Genomic DNA, 19697 nt, shown 5'->3' with positions numbered 1-19697 from the left:
TCTGACAGAATATCCATTTTTTTCACTTCCCATATTTTCACCATAAAATTATCTGGTTTCAATATCTCTGCCTCCTTAAGATTTTTGTCATAATGCTTTTTAATTTTGGAAGCTGCATGGGTCACTGGATAACTCTCTACTGCATTTATATTACCTGGTGTCATGTCTAATACAGACGATTCTAAAGTCTGTACAACTTCATTTAAGTTTTGTTCGGCATCTACTGTCCCCTCTTTCGTCCCTTTCATCAAATTTTCTATTTTGCTAAGACCTGCATTCACTTGCTGAAACCCTGTTAATATTAGCCTTTGTATATTAATCTGCCATTCCTTTTCTATTTCTTGCACCACTATTCCAGAACTTTGGGATTGAACAGACCAAGTCTCCATTTGTTCTTTTAAATTTTTGGGGTCCATCTCAGGCTTTGGGGTTTGTATAAATACCACAATAATCACCCCCTAGAAATCCTTCCACAGTTTCCACAATTTTATCAACAATTCAAACCCCTCATCATAAACCTCCCCTTAGATCTCCCTCCAATCTTTGTCCAAATATTGTAGTATAAAAATCAACTTTTAGCCCAGCAAATACAATATCAATTAGAACCGTGACGCAGTTATTTCTTCTTCTCCTGAGTTCAGCAAGCTTCTATTATTAAACTCACACGTGGTCACAAACAAAACAACAGTCACAGAGTCTCAAACTGTCCAGTAGATTGTCCTTGGAGCTCGTCTTGTGATCTTCATTAACCCCTTAATGCTCCTTAGTCCAGTTGGCCACGTCAGCTCCTTCTCCCGAAAACCACCAGATTCTATTATTTATAGTTCACAAAGTCCAGAGAAGGCAAAGAGTAACGTATTCCAGCCACACTGCATCCACCGAAGTCTCTTAAATCCAGTCAGACGGTGTTGCTGTCTGGGATTCTTCTCCAGAAACATAAGATTTATTTTTCCATCTCAGACTCTCGGCTTTAGAATCAGCCTGGCGTTTTAATAGTTCACTTGGAGAAGCTTAGTTTCGCTTTTGAGTCAGACTGATAAGATAAACCCGCCGCTGCATTTATTCTTTCCGCCAAATATTTTCATTCTTATTTCAGCTTAATGAGGCTGTTTCATAAATCAGAGGCTTCGGCTTACTTACTTGTTATATATTTTTAGTTTATATTGATTGCTCTCCTCTCCCCCGGTAAAGGGTTCCTCGCGGCTCAGTGCCAAAAAAATGGCGCCCGCTCCAGTCCGTGCACGGTGATTTCTTCAGAAGAAAAAAGTCCGGGTCTGCCTCCCTTTCTTCTCCTTCTGCTGCTCACCATCTGCTTCAGAGAGACTTCTTCTAGACTCTCCTTTGATCCCCATTTCAAAAAGGGGATCCCGGACCGAAGGGTTCCAGCTTTTCCAGAGAGAGCTCCTCTCTGGAGTTGCTGGCAGCACCGCAACAAAGCCCCGCCTCTCCACAGTGTTGCATATCTGAGGTTGTTGATATTTCTTCTGGCAATCTTAATTCCGGCTTGGGATTCATCCAGTCCAGCCTTTCACATGACATATTCTGCATATAAATTAAATAACATCAGATACAGCTAGTATAATCAAGTTACATATTGATTGTAATGTAGATAGGGCTAATTTCACGCCTTTTGTCTATTTCTTATATATACCGTTCTTATATATACCAGAATGGCGCAGACATTATTATTACATATATAATGAACGTAATGATCAAATTATTAAATACTTTTCATAATACAGTGGTGCCCCACATGACAATGATAATCCGTTCCATAGAAATCGCTATTTAGCGAAATCCGTTTCCCCATTGGAATGCATTGAAACCTGTTTAATGTGATCAAATGGGGAAAATACCTCGTCGTCCTGCGAAGATCGCCCATAGGGAAGCCATTTTGTGAGCGCCAATCAGCTGTTAAAATGGCTGTCATGCAGATTCATCATTTTATGAGGTTGTTGTCTAGCGAGGTACCACTGTACAAAAATGCAAGTAATAGCAATAACCTAAAGCCTACCAGACAATTTTATCTCATATGCATTATTATATACAGTAATGAATGCATGTCACATAGATAGTGGAACAGCCATTCCTAACATTTAAAGATCTCTCAAAACAATTCGGCTATACATCCCTTCCTGAGGATGTCATATTTTGCAGGGAATCAGAAAGACAATTATTTCTGAGTACATTATAGGAGCAGCAACATGAAAATATCTCTTCTTAAACATTTGAGGTTTAACCGTTTCACCTTTAGAAGAGTAGTTCTCTGGATAAGCTCAATTGATACAGATGCTCGTATGATTAGTGGCAGTCCAATGGATATGTAGATTCCATACTATGTAGGATTCAGAGGTGGTAAACGACAGCTTAAGTTCTATATCAGTATAACTAATTGTTTCTGGTTATAGGAGTGTGGTTACTGCTTAAGTTTGCATTGTACAATGTACCAGCAGTTTGTAGCATTCTTATTTTTCTAAAAAAGGTAACTGACACTGATTATTCCAGTTCGTTTTATATAATCTGAAAGTAAAGAGTAAATGGTGACAGAAAAGGGTCAGAACCCTAAATACAGTTTTTCAGTGACTGTCTTGTAGAGATAAAGAGAACTACTACTTCAACCAGTGCAAAGAAATAGAGAAGAGTAACAAAATTGGGAAAACAAGGGAATTTTTCCATAAGGTCCAAGAAATCAAAGGGAAATTTAAACCTAGATTAGGAATGCTAACAGGGAAGTATACTATCTGATCAGGAGAAAATAAAGAGAAGGTGAAAACAGTATTCTGAAGATGTATACAGAAAGGATAAAAGGATGACAGATCCCTTTGAAGAGAGAGCCTATAATCAAGAACCTGTAGTTCTAGAAAATTAAGTGAAAGCTGCTCTGAAAGCATTGTTGTTGTTTAGTCTTTAAGTCATGTCCGACTCTTTGTGACCTCATGGACCAAAGCACGCCATGTCCGCCTGTCTTCCACTGCCTCCCAGAGTTGGGTCAAATTCATATTGGTAGCATCGATGACACTGTCATCCATCTCGTTCTCTGTTTTCCCCTTCTCCTCTTGCCTTCACACTTTCCCAACATCAGGGTCTTTTCGAGGGAGTCTTCTCTTCTCATGAGATGGCCAAAGTATTGGAGCCTCAGCTTCAGGATCTGCCCTTCCAGTGAGCACTCAGGGTTGATTTAGAATTGATAGGTTTGTTTTCCTTGCAGTCCAGAGGACTCTCAAGAGCCTCCTCCAGCACCACAATTCAAAAGCATCCATTCTTCGGCGGTCAGCCTTCTTTATGGCCCAGCTCTCACTTCCATACATCACTACTGGAAAACCATAGCTTTGACTATGCAGACCTTTGTCGTCAAGGTGATGTCTCTGCTTTTTAAGATGCTGTCTAGGTTTGTTATCGCTTCCCTCCCAGAAGCAGGTGTCTTAATTTCGTGGCTGCTGTCCCCATCTGCAGTGATCATGGAGCCCAAGAAAGTAAAATCTGTCACTGCCTCCATCTCTTCCCCTTCTATTTGCCAGGAGATGATGGGACCAGTGGCCATGATCTTAATTTTTTTTTAATGTTGAGCTTCAGAACATTTTTTGTGCTCTTCTCTTTCATCCTTATTCGGAGGTTCTTTAATTCCTCCTCACTTTCTGCCATCAGAGTGATATCATCTGCATATCTGAGGTTATTTTTTCTGGCAATCTTAATTCCGGCTTGGGATTCATCCATTTCAGCCTTTTGCATGATGTAATCTGCATATAAGTTAAATAAGCAAGGAGACAATATACAGTACAGCCTTGTCGTACTCCTTTCCCAATTTTGAACCAATCAGTTGTTCCATATCTAGTTCCAACTGTTGCTTCCTGTCCCACGTATAGATTTCTCAGGAGATAGATAAGGTGGTCAGGCACTCCCATTTCTTTAAGGACCTGCCATAGTTTGCTGTGGTCCACACAGTCAAAGGCTTTTGCATAGTCAATGAAGCAGAAGTAGATATTTTTCTGTTTCTCTCTGGCTTTCCCCATAATCCAGCGCATGTTAGCAATTTGGTCTCTAGTTCCTCTGCCCCTTCAAAATACAGCTTGTACTTCTGGGAGTTCATGGTCCACATACTGCCGAAGCCTACCTTGTAGGATTTTGAGCATAACCTTGCTAGTGTGTGAAATGAGTGCAATTGTATGGTAGCTGGAGCATTTTTGGCACTGCCCTTCTTTCGGATTGGGATGTAGACTAATCTTTTCCAATCCTCTGGCCACTGCTGAGTTTTCCAAACTTGCTGGCATATTGAGTGTAGCTGAACGCATTAGGAAGTGATAAATCATCAGGGATAGATGGAATACTGATAGATCTATTTCAAGCTACAGAGAATGAATCTTTCAAACAATATGTCAGCATATGTGGAAAAACAAAATGATGGCACACAGACTGGAAACAATACTGTACAGTATATACATTTCAATCCCTAAGAAAAGGAGATGCTAAGGACTGCATTTGTTGTAGGATCATTGCTTTAAGTGGTCGTGCAAGCAAAGTGATGCTCAAGGTGTTGAAACAAAAGCTATTACAGTGGGGTCTCGACTTACGAACGACCCAACTTGCGAACAATTCGAGTTACAAACCTGCCCTATAGGGAAAGTAAGGACTCGACATGAGAACTTCCCTCGAGTTACGAACAGGGAAAAAAGTCCCCCCTCCCTCCCCTTAGAGGCTTCTGGAAGGGGGAAAAGGGTCAGAAACTTAAAAATAAATACTGTACTGTTAAATAACGTCACTTACCAGGCCTTGGTAGCCCCCAAACCACAGGAAAAAGAGCAGGAAAGAGCTAAAAGCTGACATCCAGAAAGAGCCTGGCAGCCATTTTGTGGTTTTCCCCGCTCCTCTCCCCGCCTAACAGCTGATCGGCTGGCTCTGAGCAGGCTTCAGGAGGCTTGCTCAGCACCTAAAAAGCCTGCCTGAGTGCCTTTGTGCTGAAAAAATCAGCACAACATGCTTTAAAACATTATTTAAAATTGGCTTTGTTTTTTTAAAAAAAGAGTTCTAAAGTGCTGCCTTTATTGTTCTCTGCCTTCCCTGAACCTAAGGGGAAAAAAGAAAGAAAATATCCCCCTCTAGTGGCAGAAGACAGAATAGCAGCTTCCCATTAGTTTCTATGGACAGAAAAGAGCAGATACGGATTAAATGGTTTTCAATGCATTCCTATGGGAAATGCAGATTCGACTTCAGAACTTTTCGACTTGAGAGCCACCTTCCAATACGGATTAAGTTCTTAAGTCGAGACCCCACTGTACTTTATATGGAGCGAGAAATACATCATATCCAAACTGGGTTTCGAAGAGGAAACACTCAAGATCACATTGCATATATCTGGTGTTTTTTCCAGAAATGCTAGCACAGACTAACATGACTACCTCCTCTAAAACCCCAACTTTAATTACCAAAAATTGCTGCTGACAGTGAAGTCATCCGAAAGCTGTGTTCTGGAAGGTGCCTTCTGTGCAGTGTCAGGCTTTGAGACTGGAAAGAGAATACTGAACTGCATGCAGTCTCCAGGATTCAATCTTGATTGATGTAAGATTGAAGCTGAAATGAATCTTTGGTAAAGTATCTCTTTTCGATACTGAGGCACATCACCTTCCAGTTTTGAAGGAAGAGTCCTGCTTGCAGCCTCTGTAATGTAGGTAGATATATAGAATCAATAGCATTGTGTTGTGTATAGATAGAAGTAGAGTGAAGTGGATTGTGGGCATGATGTATAGGAGGACATTGTATTAAGAATGGCAAAATAGTTGATGCAGCTTCAAACTTACATCAAACAAGGTTGTGTCCTGGGAACTGCTGCAGGCCTTTGGTGTTTTATTTGCCCTTAAGTAACATTCTCTTTGATGCTTTGTAGAAACAGTACAGAGTTTGTTGGTATGGATTTTATTTCTGATGAGGATGTTCTGGAAAGATTAGATCACCATGCAGACACTGCATGAGATAGAAGTGCTATCTCATTAAGTGCACATATTATGGCCTAAGTGTTATAACAGCAATAAGGTATGCCTTTAGTTCATACATTAGTATCTAAACCATACAATATACGGTCTTGTAAATTAAACTAGAACAGTGGCTAAAGTTGTAATAAATAGCTGAAATAATCTATGTAGCTTGAGTTGGAGAGCAAAAATCTAAGGCAGACAAATTGACAAATGCGGACTAAACCTTAATGGAGTGGGATGGGATATTTTGGAAGCATTTTATCTCCATTTAGATTTTTTTAGGTGTTTATTTGTGTGTGTGTTTTGAGAAGCATTGTGCTGAACTGGATAGAGTGACAGACTAGGACCCAGGAGATTCAGGTTCAAATCCTGCTAAGGCATAGAAACCCACGGGTGGGAAGATATGGCAGTGGGTAAAGGTAAAGGTTCCCCTTGACATTTTTAGTCCAGTCGTGTCTGACTCTAGGGGGCGGTGCTTATCCCGTTTTTCCAGCCATAGAGCCAGCGCTTGTCCGAAGACAGTTTCCATTGTCACGTGGCCAGCGTGACTAGGGAGCGCCGTTTTACCTTCCCACCGAGGTGGTACCTATTTATCTACTCGCATTTACATGCTTCCGAACTGCTAGGTTGGCGAGGAGCTGGGACAAAGCGACGGGAGCTCACTCCGTTGCATGGATTCGACCTTACAACTGCTGGTCTTCTGACCCTGCAGCACAGAGGCTTCTGTGGTTTAACCCACAGCGCCATGCCGTCCCTATGGCAGTGGTAAAGGCACTCCTTAAATATTTTACATACATTGAAAACCTTGTTAAGGTCTGAAGTCAGATGCAGCTTGCCAGTATGTAACAGAAATGTTTTTTAAGTGTGGGATTCTGCAAAAAGGTTTCCTGACACTTCCAGCCTTTGTGTATCAATTTTGAGTAAGCTGCTGCAAGGATCTACTCTGAGGCTTTGCATCAGCCAACAGCTTTGGTGTTTCTAAATCACCTTTGTTAGTCTTTAGTGATATTGCCATGTAGCCAAATCTGATTGGCTTTAAGACATCATTGTTACTTCAATGAAGGACAACTTGAAAGTAAAAAAAGTGGTGAACCAGTGGAGCTAATGGTTTACAGAAGTATAAGCTAGGGAGGAGATATTTTGGTTTGCCCACCCCAAAATGTTATCGTCTTATGTTAAAAATGTTGGTTGAGGAACATTTATCCGAGCGATGCTACAGATATCTGAAGCTTGACAACAGGAGGAGTGGAAAAAGAACAATTCATAATGTGACAGGAATAACAAAATGTGCAGGTATGAAATTGCATAAAGGAAGAATTGAGCAGACTATCCGAAATAATTCTCTGGATCAAATAATCTGAGCGTATGGAAGGCAGTAATTTGAAACCTCATTATTGGAGTACAGATAAAAATAGATGTGCTAAATATTCAGACTCACACTGAAGCATTCCTGAACAGAATGACTAGCATGTTTATCTTTTACCAGTTTGCTAGATACCAAGTTCTGTGATGGTCTCTCTATACATGTTTAGGTATATCTTCTGTGTAGCTTTGGTGAAATGCAAAAACAATAGCCACAGAGAATTTGTTTAAAACTGCTTTATTTTTCTTGGGCTTCTACTGTATATATTGCTACACAAAATAAAAGTTCATTTACTCCAAATAACCAAAGATTCATCATTATCCAGCTTCATTTTCTAGCTCAGTGGTCAACCAGATGGCTCTAAGTTTGTAATTCTAAATCAGTGAGGCTTTTCCTCAGGAGCATATCAGGATTCTAAGGAAGGCATATGTATTTTAGGAAAAGCCCAATAGTACTACAGTATACTTTTTGTTTGAAAAAAAGAATTGCTTACCCTGTTTCCCCGAAAATAAGACCCAACCTGAAAATAAGCCCTCGTATGATGCTCGGAATATAAGCCCTACCCCCAAAATAAGCCCTTGTTAAGTGAAACCCCACCCTCCACCATTGTGCAGCAACCAGAAGAAGATGACATGACAGTATTTGAATAAATGTAGATTGTTGTACATGAAAACAAATCCCCCGAAAATAAGCCCTACTGCATTTTTTGGAGCAAAAATTAATAGAATTATTGGGGGAGTTTGGACTGAAGATAGAGGCATGAGATTTTTATATTTATCAAGAGGGCAAAGGTTAAATGGTTAAGAAATAACCGCTCTAAAGATTTTTAGGGTAGTGTACCATGTTTCCCCGAAAATAAGACAGGGTCTTATATTAGTTTTTGCTCCAAAAAACGCATTAGGCCTTCTTTTCAGGGGATGTTTTATTTTATAGTCATTTCATCTTCTGATTGCTGCACAGTAGTGGAGGGTGGGGTTTCACTTAACTAGGGCTTATTTCTGGGGTAGGGCTTATATTATGAGCATCCTGAAAAATACTAGGGCTTATTTTCAGGTTAGGTCTTATTTTTGGGGGGGAAAGGGTATATAAAGTTGCTCCCACTGTAAAAATCTGGTGAGGTAGTTTAGGTTGAGAAACAACAGTTGGCATATGATGGCTCAGTAGAGTTGGAAACACAGTGGAGATCTGAAACCAAGTTTCTCTAGTCATAGCACAACATTCTAACCCTTGTCGTACATTGGTGCTTCATTGAGTGATACAGTATTTTTTTTTGCCTCCATTAAAAGAATGATTTTTAAAAAGAAAGCATTTTATGTGTTTGTCCCCCTGAGGTAAGTTAATGTTCAGGTTTAAGACTGGCTCTTCAGATTTCGAGGCCATGCTGCTTTTGTGAGCTGTTGGAGCATGAACTCTGGCAGTTCAATTACATAGACTCTTTAGTTTATGTAAGTGTCACCCTTATACAAGCAGAGATCTCTGTTCCGAGTAACTAGCTTTTGCTTGCACAAAGAGGTCCCAGATGTTTCTTGAGCAAGCACTGAAGAAGTGAAATGACTTGTACGGTATCCCTTATACAAGTGGTTTGACTTCAACAGGATCCTGACTCAAAAATTTACCTGTGGCTGTCAGAACTGCCCCTGCTTTAACCCATCTAAGTTGTTAAGTGACAAAAGAAAATCTCTGGGGAAATGAGAGAGATGCCATCAGTTTGCTGAGGATGCACAGCTCTCTATTCAATTTACTAAATTTGTATCTCACCTTTCTTTCAAATATGGCACTTGAGGTGTATAGTAAAATTCAAATGGAACTAAACACACTTAAAACACCAGAACACAATTAAAAATGCATAGGTAAAAATGAAATAATGACAAGCAGGTGTCTCCAGGTGCAGTTCAGACTATCTGAAAAAATGTCTGCATGTTACAGAAAGACAGTAAAGATGGAACCACACAAAATTTGGTATTGAGTTCCAGAGCACGCAGGTGGCAGAAAACAACAACAAAACACCTTCTTCATGTTTCCACAAATTGTACCTCTGAAAGTAGCAGGAATGAGAGAAAGTCTCTGTAGCGAACATCCCTGACCTCACCTGCCCATCTCTGCGGAACATTCACACAGGAGCCAATGAGAGAACGGAAGGCAGAACCAGGGAGGGTGGGGAAAAGATGAAAAGACCGGGAGAGAGGGTCTGGAGAGAGACTGTATGTGGCTTAAGAGTAGTGAAGAGTGAGTTAGAGAACTGTAAGCATGTAGATTGAAATAGAGGTTTAAAAGAGTTAAGAAAGAAATATTCTAATAGATTCAATATAAGTGATTTGCATCCTGTAATTTATTCTACCAGTCCCAACTGTATCATCTTCCCTTGTTAAATAAAAGATTTATGTTTGGCATCACACATGTCCCGACATTTAATTGATATTAAAACACTAATATCTGGTGGCAGCAAAAAGAAAGGAGCGAGAACCTTGTGAAGACCAGGGTATTAGGGACTTCAAAAGCAATCGCAACAGTCTCCTTCTGAAGATCTTGAATTGTGGGCAGGTTTGTAAGACAGAACATGGTCTTCAGTTAATTTGGTTTCACGTTGTATAGGGTTTTATAGGTCAGGCCATTACTTAGAATTGTGTCTGGAACGGCCAGCCAGCGAAACTGTCATTGAAAGGAGTCCCTTTTTTTGGTACTTACTCATGCATGGAAGTCTGGCTAGGATATTCTGAGCAGCTGAAGTTTCTGAACATGTTGGGAAGGCAAGCCCACGCAGATCATGTTATAGTAGCCCAAAATTAAATTTACATGGGCAGATCCAACATCTCCCAGAAGTACAGTTGGTATAATGGCGCCTAGTGGTTCAGTGGGTTAAATTGCGTACTGAAACCAAAACTCTGCTCATAACCCAAATTCAATCCCAGGTTGTTGGCTTCAGATTGACTCAGTCTTCCATCCTTCTGAGGTTGGTAAATTAATACCCAACTCTGGGGTGACAGTGTGTCGCCTGCATAATTAAATTGTAATCCCTATTCCATGATTGGCCTTTTGACTGGCCAAGAGCACCCAGTCTTCTCTGGATTATGCTTCATTTTTCTTGCCCTCATCTTGTCTGTTACTAATATCACTGACAATGATTTAGAGTGTGAATAGCTTCCTTGGATTTAGATGTAAAGGAGAGAGATGTTTGGCTGTAATAGGCATATTGCTTTCTGTTACCTCAGTCCGGGAGCAATAGTTTTGATTTGTATGTAGATGCTATTTTTAGTAGTGGTGGTGATGAGGAAAGAGAAGCTAAATCAGCAGATGATGAAATTTGCTCATTGCAAATCTGAACTCTCTGGAGAAAGACTCATCCTGTATCTCACACTATATCAGAGATCTGTTGTTAAATCAAGTATTGTACTCCTGTATTATGAGCAGAAGTGTATCACACTTAACTGCAATGAAACATACATTTATACTTTGAGGAAATAGACTTCAGGGATTGACCGTCTTCTTGGATGTGAGTCATTCATTCCCTTTGGGCAAGACAAGTAAGCATAATGGTCATTTCCTGGTTTCATCAAAACATCAGAGGTTTAAATTTTCACAAAGCAAAGGCAGGAGAAAAAAAGTTAGGTGTCGATCATTTCTAGCCTGTGCTATGAACAGGTCTCAGGTAGGGATGCAATTTATGAGAACACCTTAAAATAAAACACCTCACAACAGTTAAAAGTTTTTAAAAATTTAACTCAGATGAAATAGAATCTACAAACTGAGTTGTACTGTGTTAAAAATCATCAACACCTAAGCTGACTTGAAAAGTGTTGGCAACTACTGCACACTGCCTTGAAAAACAGTGTGCCATATGGTTTCCATATGGTGTTCCTCTAAGCAGTTTAGCTGCCACATATTATTGTAGCTGCTGATTTCATGTGTTCTTCAAGGGGAGCCCCATGGTGAGCCCATCATATAAATATAAATGGGCAAATTAGCAGTGCAGGAACTACTGTGGCTTGATTGTGTTGTTTCTGAAAGGGAGTTCTATGTGCAGAAGTAATCCTCTACCTGTGCAGCCTGTGTAGAGAGAAGTGTTTGTTTACATTCACATTGTATTATTTACCTGGTCTCAGCTCCCATGTAACAGGCCAGTGATGCCATTTAGAATGTGCACCATTGCCTTGGATCCCAAGTTTATGTACAAACTTTTCTGTATACTGTTAGTACTAAGGCATAATGCTGTTAAATTCCTAAATAAAAAACATGCATGTGCAGGGAATGATAATGTTTCATTCAGTTTGCTTTTTCTGCTCTGATTCATTCTCTTCCCCCTAGTGCCAGAGCCCAGAACAAAACATGTAAAGTGCATCAAATATTTTCTTATTCCCACTGAATTTCCAAACTATTAAAAAAACTATCATGAATTCAAAAAGAATTATGTTATTGACGGACTCATATGTGCAGTACAGTAGTCTATAAAAACTCTCATACTATTTTTTTCCAGCTCAAGGGAGTTTAGAAGAAATTTTGCTCGCCCACTCCTGCCAAAATGGGAGAGTGCATGTTCTTCATTGGATTTTACTGCCTGTACTGCAATATCCCCATCCATTTAATATCTGGTATAATCCAACAATAGCAAAAATTTAGTATTCACTTGGATCAATCAGCTTTGGTCTTTGGAAATTACTTTTACCCTTACATTTAGCGTGACAGACAGGATTATAGCTAGGATGTTATGGAACTCATCCAAATGTATGCATTGGGCTGTTCTCCCACAATAATAGTTAGAAGATAATTGCTAGTTGCTGAATCTAAAAGTATTTATCACGAAACCTCTTTGACACTTGGTTTTTGCTGTCCTCTCCCATGCCCTTTTGTATTCTAAAGTAGGTCACTATCTGGAAAGGATGGACTCCTACTGTTTCAGTGCACTGTATTAAATTCAGTCAGTCTGTTTTAGTGGCGAGATATAACTTTGGCTCTGGCTGAAATTTATCTAAGTACTTGAAGAAGCTGTGTTAATTAGTCCCACATTGGTGCAGAGGAACTCAAGCTGTATAAAAGTACATTTTGTTCAAATAGGCACCCAAATGTTGATTGAGTGAAGTATAGAAATGAATTGCTATGGTTGAGATGGTTGAACAGTGTCATTGAAGCCACTAACATGAATTTGACCAAACTCCGGGAGGCAGTGGAAGACAGGAGGGCCTGGCGTACTCTGGTCCATGGGGTCATGAAGAGTCGGACACAACTTGATGACTAAACAACAACAAATAGAAAGGAATTATAACTGGAAAGAGGAAGATTGCTTTGGCTACCTTGCTCATTTTTAGAGAAATCTAGATGAGTGAGGAAACACCCATGAAGAGAGGGAATTGCTTACATTGTAAATAGGAGATAAATGCTTGGTTATCTGTTTGGGGTGTTGCCTTGATGTGTTGTGCCATTGGGTGTGACTAGTTAGTGAGCAGAATTTGAGAGAAGAAGTTACTAATACTTTCTTTGTATACAAACTACAAGTAATGTTATTAGTAATTCTGGTAAGAGTGGAACCTAAAGGAAGGAAGCCATTGGATGTACAGTGGGGTCTCTACTTAAGAACGTCCCTACTTAAGAACAATCCAACTTAAGAACAGCTCCATTTGCTAAATTTTGCTTCTCCTTGAGAACAGAAATCCAAGATAAGAACAGGAAAAAAAAACCTTTCCTGCTCTTTTTTTAACCTTAGGTCATCTTAGGTTAAAAAAAAATTCTCCCTCTAGTGGTAGAGTATGTATTAACCAGCTTTGCATTAGTTCCTATGGGAACTAATGCTTCAATGTACGAACGCACCTCTACATAACAAAAAAACAGCCAGAACAGATTAATTGGTTTTCAGTCCATTTCTATGGGAAATTTTGCTTCAACTTAAGAACACCATTCCAAAACGGATTAAGTTCTTAAGTAGAGGTTCCACTGTAGTTTCTATGGACGGAAAAGAGCAGATACAGATTAAATGGTTTTCAGTGCATTCCTATGGGAAATGCAGATTCAACATAAGAACTTTTCAACTTGAGAACCACCTTCCAATACGGATTAAGTTCTTAAGTCGAGACCCCACTGTAATTTATTAGTCCAATTTTGCAATAAATTGGTAAAGTAATTGCATACAGTGGGGTCTTGACTTGAGAACTTAATCCGTATTGGAAGGCCGTTCTCAAGTCAAAAAGTCTGTAGGCCAAGTCTCCATTGACCTACAGTGCATTGAAAACCGATTAATCCCGTAACAGGCTGTTTTTGTTCCATTTTGGTTTTTTTCTGGTCTGTAAGTCAATTCTCAGGCTGCAAGTCAAACCTAAATTTTGCGGCCAGAGAAGTCTGTAACTCAAAAAGTCTGTAAGTCAAGCCGTCTGTAAGTCAAGGGTCCACTGTATTCCCATATTCATTATTCCCATGCTCATTGAGTGCTTCCCACATAAAAATACTATAGGGATCTTTAATCACTTGACATTGATTTTAGATGTTCAGAATACTATGTATCATTCAGTGTGAGAAGACTATTTTTTTCTGATAGTTACTTTTCTTTCTAAAAAAGTTATACTGTATTTGGTGACACCCGTTTCTTTTTCTCCTATCATCTCTTTCAGACATAAATTGCAAATTTTCACCTACTCACCAGGAACTGCTTTTAGAAGAGAAGGCAGGGAGGTATTTGTAAATCAATAGTAGGGCCCATACCTTTTCAGGTTATCAGTATTAAATCACAAATTATTAACATAGGTATGTGAGATAGCTCAAGTTCTGTTGACTGATTTGAAAGGCTTTCCTAATGAGCTATGATCCAAAGGGAGGATTCAGTTGCAACTCCTGTAATGCAATCTGCTTTTTAAACTAATCAGCTGTTCATAGTTGCATTTGTGCAAAGGTTAAAAACAACAAATGAACAACCTCCAGCTGTGTGTTGTTTTTTTTTTTTTTTGATATGTGTGTAAAACATTTTCTGTGGGCTCTTCAAAATGTTAGTGGTCTTATCCATCAGTGCTTGTGCTTAAGGAATCTTGCCTTTATGACTGCTGTGGAATCTCAGGAACTCCAGTCTTGGTCTATAAAGTGTGTAGTCTCAACTCTATAGTGAGTTTCATCTTATATACCCAGGTAGCCGGCTCAAGGTTGACTCAGCCTTCCATCCTTCCGAGGTCGGTAAAATGAGTACCCAGCTTGCTGGGGGGGGGGCAATGTGTAGCCTGTATAATTCAAATTGTAAACCGCCCGGAGAGTGCTTGTAGCGCTATGGGGCGGTATATAAGTCCAATAAATAAATAAATAAATAAATAAATACATACATACATACATAAATACATAAATACATAAATACATAAATACATAAATAAATAAATAAACCACAGTTTATAACCATTATTGGTAATGATTATATTTGGAAGACAAATGCGTGGCAACAAGGAAAAATACAGGGCACGTCAAACTGTTTCAAGTAATCGAAATGCAATATAGGCTGTCATTCTAGATACATTTTTTGAATAGAAATGTATAGGATTGAGCTGACTGTAAGAGTAGCAGTGGGTAATTATTATGCCCTCTAAACTTGAAATAAAATTCTGGAGGTAAAGTAATATAATTTGGGATAAATTGTATAACTTGTTGAAGGAAAGTCAGCCGTTTTGTGACTTTAGAGTGAAGGGAAACACTCTTTGGCTTCAGCCATTTACTGCTAGGAAGTTGCGTTACCTGCCTTCTAGCAGAGAATGCAACTAAGCAGAGAACCTTCACCTGTTTGAAGAGGCTGGCTTAGTCACCCCTTGCTGTTTCATCTTTGCTAGGTAACAGGGAACACAACTTCCCAGCAACTGATGGCAGAGGCCAGAATGTGCTTCCCTTCATTCTGCCTGCCTGAGAAATGAAATGTCAGAAACAGATGCAGGTGGTAAACACTAAAGACAGACTTGATGGTTACACACATCATTTTACAAAACTGGAAGTTCTCTAGCTCAGCATATTGAAAACTGGGTAGAAGACATTATGGATTTGACTGTGAACATAAAAATAGCATACAACAGGAGGGAGAGTAGGCAAAAGATATCAAAATATATGGGTCACTTTCCTAGGGTTGTTCAGTAGTGATAGACGCGAGGGTGTGAAGGTTGCTATGCTGATGTCACCATCCATGTACCATTTACAGTGGGGTCTCTACTTAAGAACTTAATCCGTATTGGAAGGTGGTTCTCAAGTTGAAACGTTCTTATGTTGAATCTGCATTTCCCATAGGAATGCATTGAAAACCATTTAATCCGTATCTGCTCTTTTCCGTCCATAGAAACTACAGGGGAACCTCTACTTAAGAACTTAATCCGTTTTGGAATGGTGTTCTTAAGTTGAAACGTTCTTAAGTTGAAGCAAAATTTCCCATAGGAATGGACTGAAAACCAATTAATCCGTTCTGGCTGTTTTTTTGTTATGTAGAGGTGCGTTCGTACATTGAAGCATTAGTTCCCATAGGAACTACTACCTCTACCACTAGAGGGAGAATTTTTTTTTAACCTAAGATGACCTAAGGTTAAAAAAAGAGCAGGAAAGGTTTTTTTCCTGTTCTTATCTTGGATTTCTGTTCTCAAGTAGAAGCAAAATTTAGCAAATGGAGCTGTTCTTAAGTTGGATTGTTCTTAAGTAGGGACGTTCTTAAGTAGAGACCCCACTGTATCTACCTTCTCCTTCATTGTCCTTTTTTGCATTGTGTGCTTTATATCTGTTCTTGCAAGGGTGCAAGCATCAATGACCAATATATAGAAGCAGAACTGTAGTACTTGAAGAAGCTGTGTTAGCTGTGGAGAAGTTGATGTAGTTGTAGGTATATGGGTTGGGTTACCAAATAGAGTGGAAAAGGAAAAGCTGGGGGGCCATGGGTGGGCTACGGTGAACAGTTGACTTTTTTTTCTGCTGTATTTTAAACAAACCCCATAAACCCCAAATAAACTGTAAATATGGTTGTGGTAGGTTTTTCGGGCTGTTTGGCCGTGTTCTGGAGGATCCTGGCTGTGAAAGCCTTTGAGAATAAACTGTAAATAATTAAAAAGAGAGGGGGCAGCTGCAGGAAGGTTGCACCTCCCTGCTTCCAGAGAGAACATTGAACTCCAACTGTCAGTTGCCTCTGGAATGGAGAGTACAAAGGAAGTGTACTCCATCTCTTGACTAGAGGGCCAAGCCCCTTGAATTGTATGAGTTTTATAGTCTTTGTGCATCTATTGGTGTAGCTACTGATACAGATATTCTATGTAAGAGTGTTCATTATTACAGTCTGTTGTAAGTCTCTTTGAGGATTATACATTCAAAAAGCAGAGTAGATGTTTTATATAAATGTTTCTCTTCTAGGCCGAATACATGAAGCTATGGTAACATCTCTAAATGAGGATAATGAAAGTGTTACTGTTGAATGGATTGAAAATGGTGATACTAAAGGAAAAGAGGTACAAGTTAATCTTATTCATCATCTAGAAATTATATGTTTTGTTTTTAATTTGTCTACAGTATATTTGGGAACAGACATAGTATTTTAATATATTTATGTTGCACGGTTTTGTGCATGGATGCTGCTCAGAGAAAAATGTTATGGTTTGGCAATGAAATGTCATAAATAAATAAGTAGTTATTTAAAATGTGTTATAAAATAGTTGCTGAAAATTTGGAGCACCTACTGAGGGGACCAGGACTACTAGAGTTTATACTGCATCATCTCTGAAAAATGTCAGATACTCATTTTATGTAGAGATTCTGTATACTTGCTTCTGATCTCTTAAAGTCTCAATTAATTAGAACATGAATTCATTGTAGAGAAATGTATAGTAGTACTTCATAACATAGAAGTGCTACAAATTAGACAGACACTAATTATATAATATGAGGTAGTTGAAGAAAAGTGAAGGTTCAGATGACACAGTAGATTTTGCATTGTTCAGCTGTATGCTTTTTAGCATCCCAAAATAAAAGCAGTTACAATCTGCTCTGCCTGATTGAGAGATATTTTTCTCTCCCATGTTTGAAACCTACTTTTATGTGTTTAATGGATAAATCATTTTGGAAAATGACTGAATGAATTCAGCTGTAGTGCCAGGCGGACCTTTCCTGACTCTGGCACTATTAGGACACAAAGCTGTCAGTAGACTTGCCCCCAAATTGACAGAAGAGCAAAGAGTGTGAAAAATGTAACAACAGTTGTCTCACTAGTGGAATGCTCCTGTGTAAAATACTTTGGGGAGTGCAACAGAGACAAGATCAGAGCTTTTGCAGAAAATAAGTCTTCAAAGAATAAGGTAAAACAAATGGCAGTGTATTTATTTATTTATTTATTTATTTATTTATTTATTTATTTATTTATTTATTTATTTATTTATTTATTTATTTATTTATTTATTTATATCCTGCCTATCTGGTCGGTTAAGACCACTGTAGGCGGCTAACAGCATAAAATAGAACAGTAAATAAATATAAAACAATTTTACAAAGAAATAGACATAATAGAATAGACAAATAGAAGGAAGATAGACGGTATCAGGGATTGACTGGAAGGAAGGCCTGCCGAAACATCCATGTTTTAAGTTGATTTTTAAAGATACCCAGCAAAGGAGCCACACGGATCTCAGGAGGTAGGTTGTTCCAGAGGCGAGGAGTCACCGCCGAGAAGGCCCGATTTCTTGTCTTTTCCTTCCGTATTTATTTAACTCGGCGTTAGGCTCCTCAGCCTCACCTCCTGGCTCGCACGAGTGACACGGGTAGATCTTGGTGGGAGTAGGCATTCCGCCAGGTATCGTTTAGGGTTTTGTATGTAAGCATCAACACTTTGAAGTCGATGCGGAAGCGGATGGGCAGCCAATGCAATGCGGCCAGAGTGGGAGAAATATGCTGGTATTTTTTCACTCCACTAAGTAGTCTAGCCGCCGCATTCTGCACCACCTGAAGTTTCCGCAGCAGCCTCAAATTGGAAGTGAATGGTGTATTGTAGCAGCACACCTATGCGGGCTTAGTTGTTTAAAATAAAAATACAGGATGTATCCACTTGTTTGGTGTTTTTTTTTCTTGTATGCAGATTGATCTGGAGAGTATATTTTCACTTAACCCAGACCTGGCTCCTGAAGATGATGATCCCAGCCCAGAGACCCCACCACCTCCAACACCTTCAGCTAAAGTTAACAAAATAGTGAAGGTTGGTGATACATAATGCTATGTTGCTAGAATGAAGTTGCCATCATTCAGTTTGCCAATTGGTATGTGATGTTCTCTGTTTTAGAATCTAGGTTTGCCATCTGCAGTGGTACTTCGGTTTAGGAACGCCTAGGTTAACATAATTTTCGGTTTACGAAGCAAAATCCATTGAAAATAATGCCTTGGTTTTTATTTTTTTCTGGGTTTTTTCAGAGTACAAAGAAAGTTTCCCCAGGAGGCATTGTGCCTGGAGGTTTATAGCGCTGCCCCTGTTCCTATGGCAATCTGCATTTCTGTTTATAATTTTTTAGCGTTATGTAATGTCCTGTAGAATGCATTAAATTCTTAAGTCGAGGTACTCCTGTACTGATTTTTAGAGCGATAGGTATAAGCTTTATATAGAGCAGTGATGGCAAACCTTTTGATCCCGATTGCCCAAACTGCAAAACAGAACCAACCACGACTGTCCTTTGGCCGCACAACCTCCAGTACCTGCCTGGGACACTCCCTGCTCTGCCTCCAGCTGCAATCCTTAAAGGTACAGGCGGCAGGATTCAGATTTTTCCATGCCTGCCGTCTGGATATGTGTGTGTTTGTGTATGTGGTGGCGGCTGCTGTTGCCGTCTTGGCTCTCCCTCCCTCCCCAAGAGTTCTTCCTGAAAACCGGGATCGGATGATGGGTAAGTATTTCTTGATAGTGACTTATGGTTCGTGTGCCCATGGAGAGGATTCTGTGTGCCAGCTGTTGCACGCATGCCATGGTTTGTCATCACTGATATAGAGGATGAATTTATTTTCTTTTGATTTTCTGAGTGCAACAAGTTGCATGGCAGAGTGAAGTAGGATAATGCAGCCCTTTATAAATTTTGATTATGGAAGACCCTTACTTGTTTTCAAAAATCAAAGCCCAAATACAGTAGCTAAACTTTAGAAGAAATGCATAAATGTTAGAAGGCATAAGATAGATTCTTGATCAGGAGTGTCCTTTCTCATCCAGTCTTAGTTACTTTTATTGAGATTACAAGAATCTCAGAGTGACAGTTCTGTTGATGTTTGGAGGTAGGCAATAAAAAGTAAACATGTTTTGTTGCAGATAATGTTGACTATTGGAGATTTCCATATGATTTGTACTAAAATTAAGATCTAAATTGCATGTGATACTTCATGAATCACTTTAAGTTGAGGGAATCTTTATAGAAACCAAGCAGTGG

The 19697-nt window shown here is 39.4% G+C and overlaps 1 protein-coding gene across 8 annotated transcripts in view; it reads left to right on the top strand.

Moving 5' to 3' along the window:
• The window catches only part of KIF2A (kinesin family member 2A), a 73951-nt gene that overhangs the window by 11263 nt on the left and 42991 nt on the right, over positions 1-19697 (top strand). For all 8 annotated transcript variants that reach the window (XM_020783664.3, XM_078384559.1, XM_020783668.3 and 5 more), the window contains exons 2-3: positions 16660-16754; positions 18371-18487. In XM_020783664.3, coding sequence (XP_020639323.2) covers positions 16660-16754; positions 18371-18487 — 212 coding nt within the window. The remainder of the gene's footprint in view (positions 1-16659; positions 16755-18370; positions 18488-19697) is intronic.

Source organism: Pogona vitticeps, chromosome 2 (assembly GCF_051106095.1).
Source record: "Pogona vitticeps strain Pit_001003342236 chromosome 2, PviZW2.1, whole genome shotgun sequence".
In the NCBI taxonomy this organism is placed as follows: Eukaryota; Metazoa; Chordata; class Lepidosauria; order Squamata; family Agamidae; genus Pogona; species Pogona vitticeps.
Note: the sequence above shows the minus strand (reverse complement) of the source record. Positions and strands in the feature narration are given on the sequence as shown.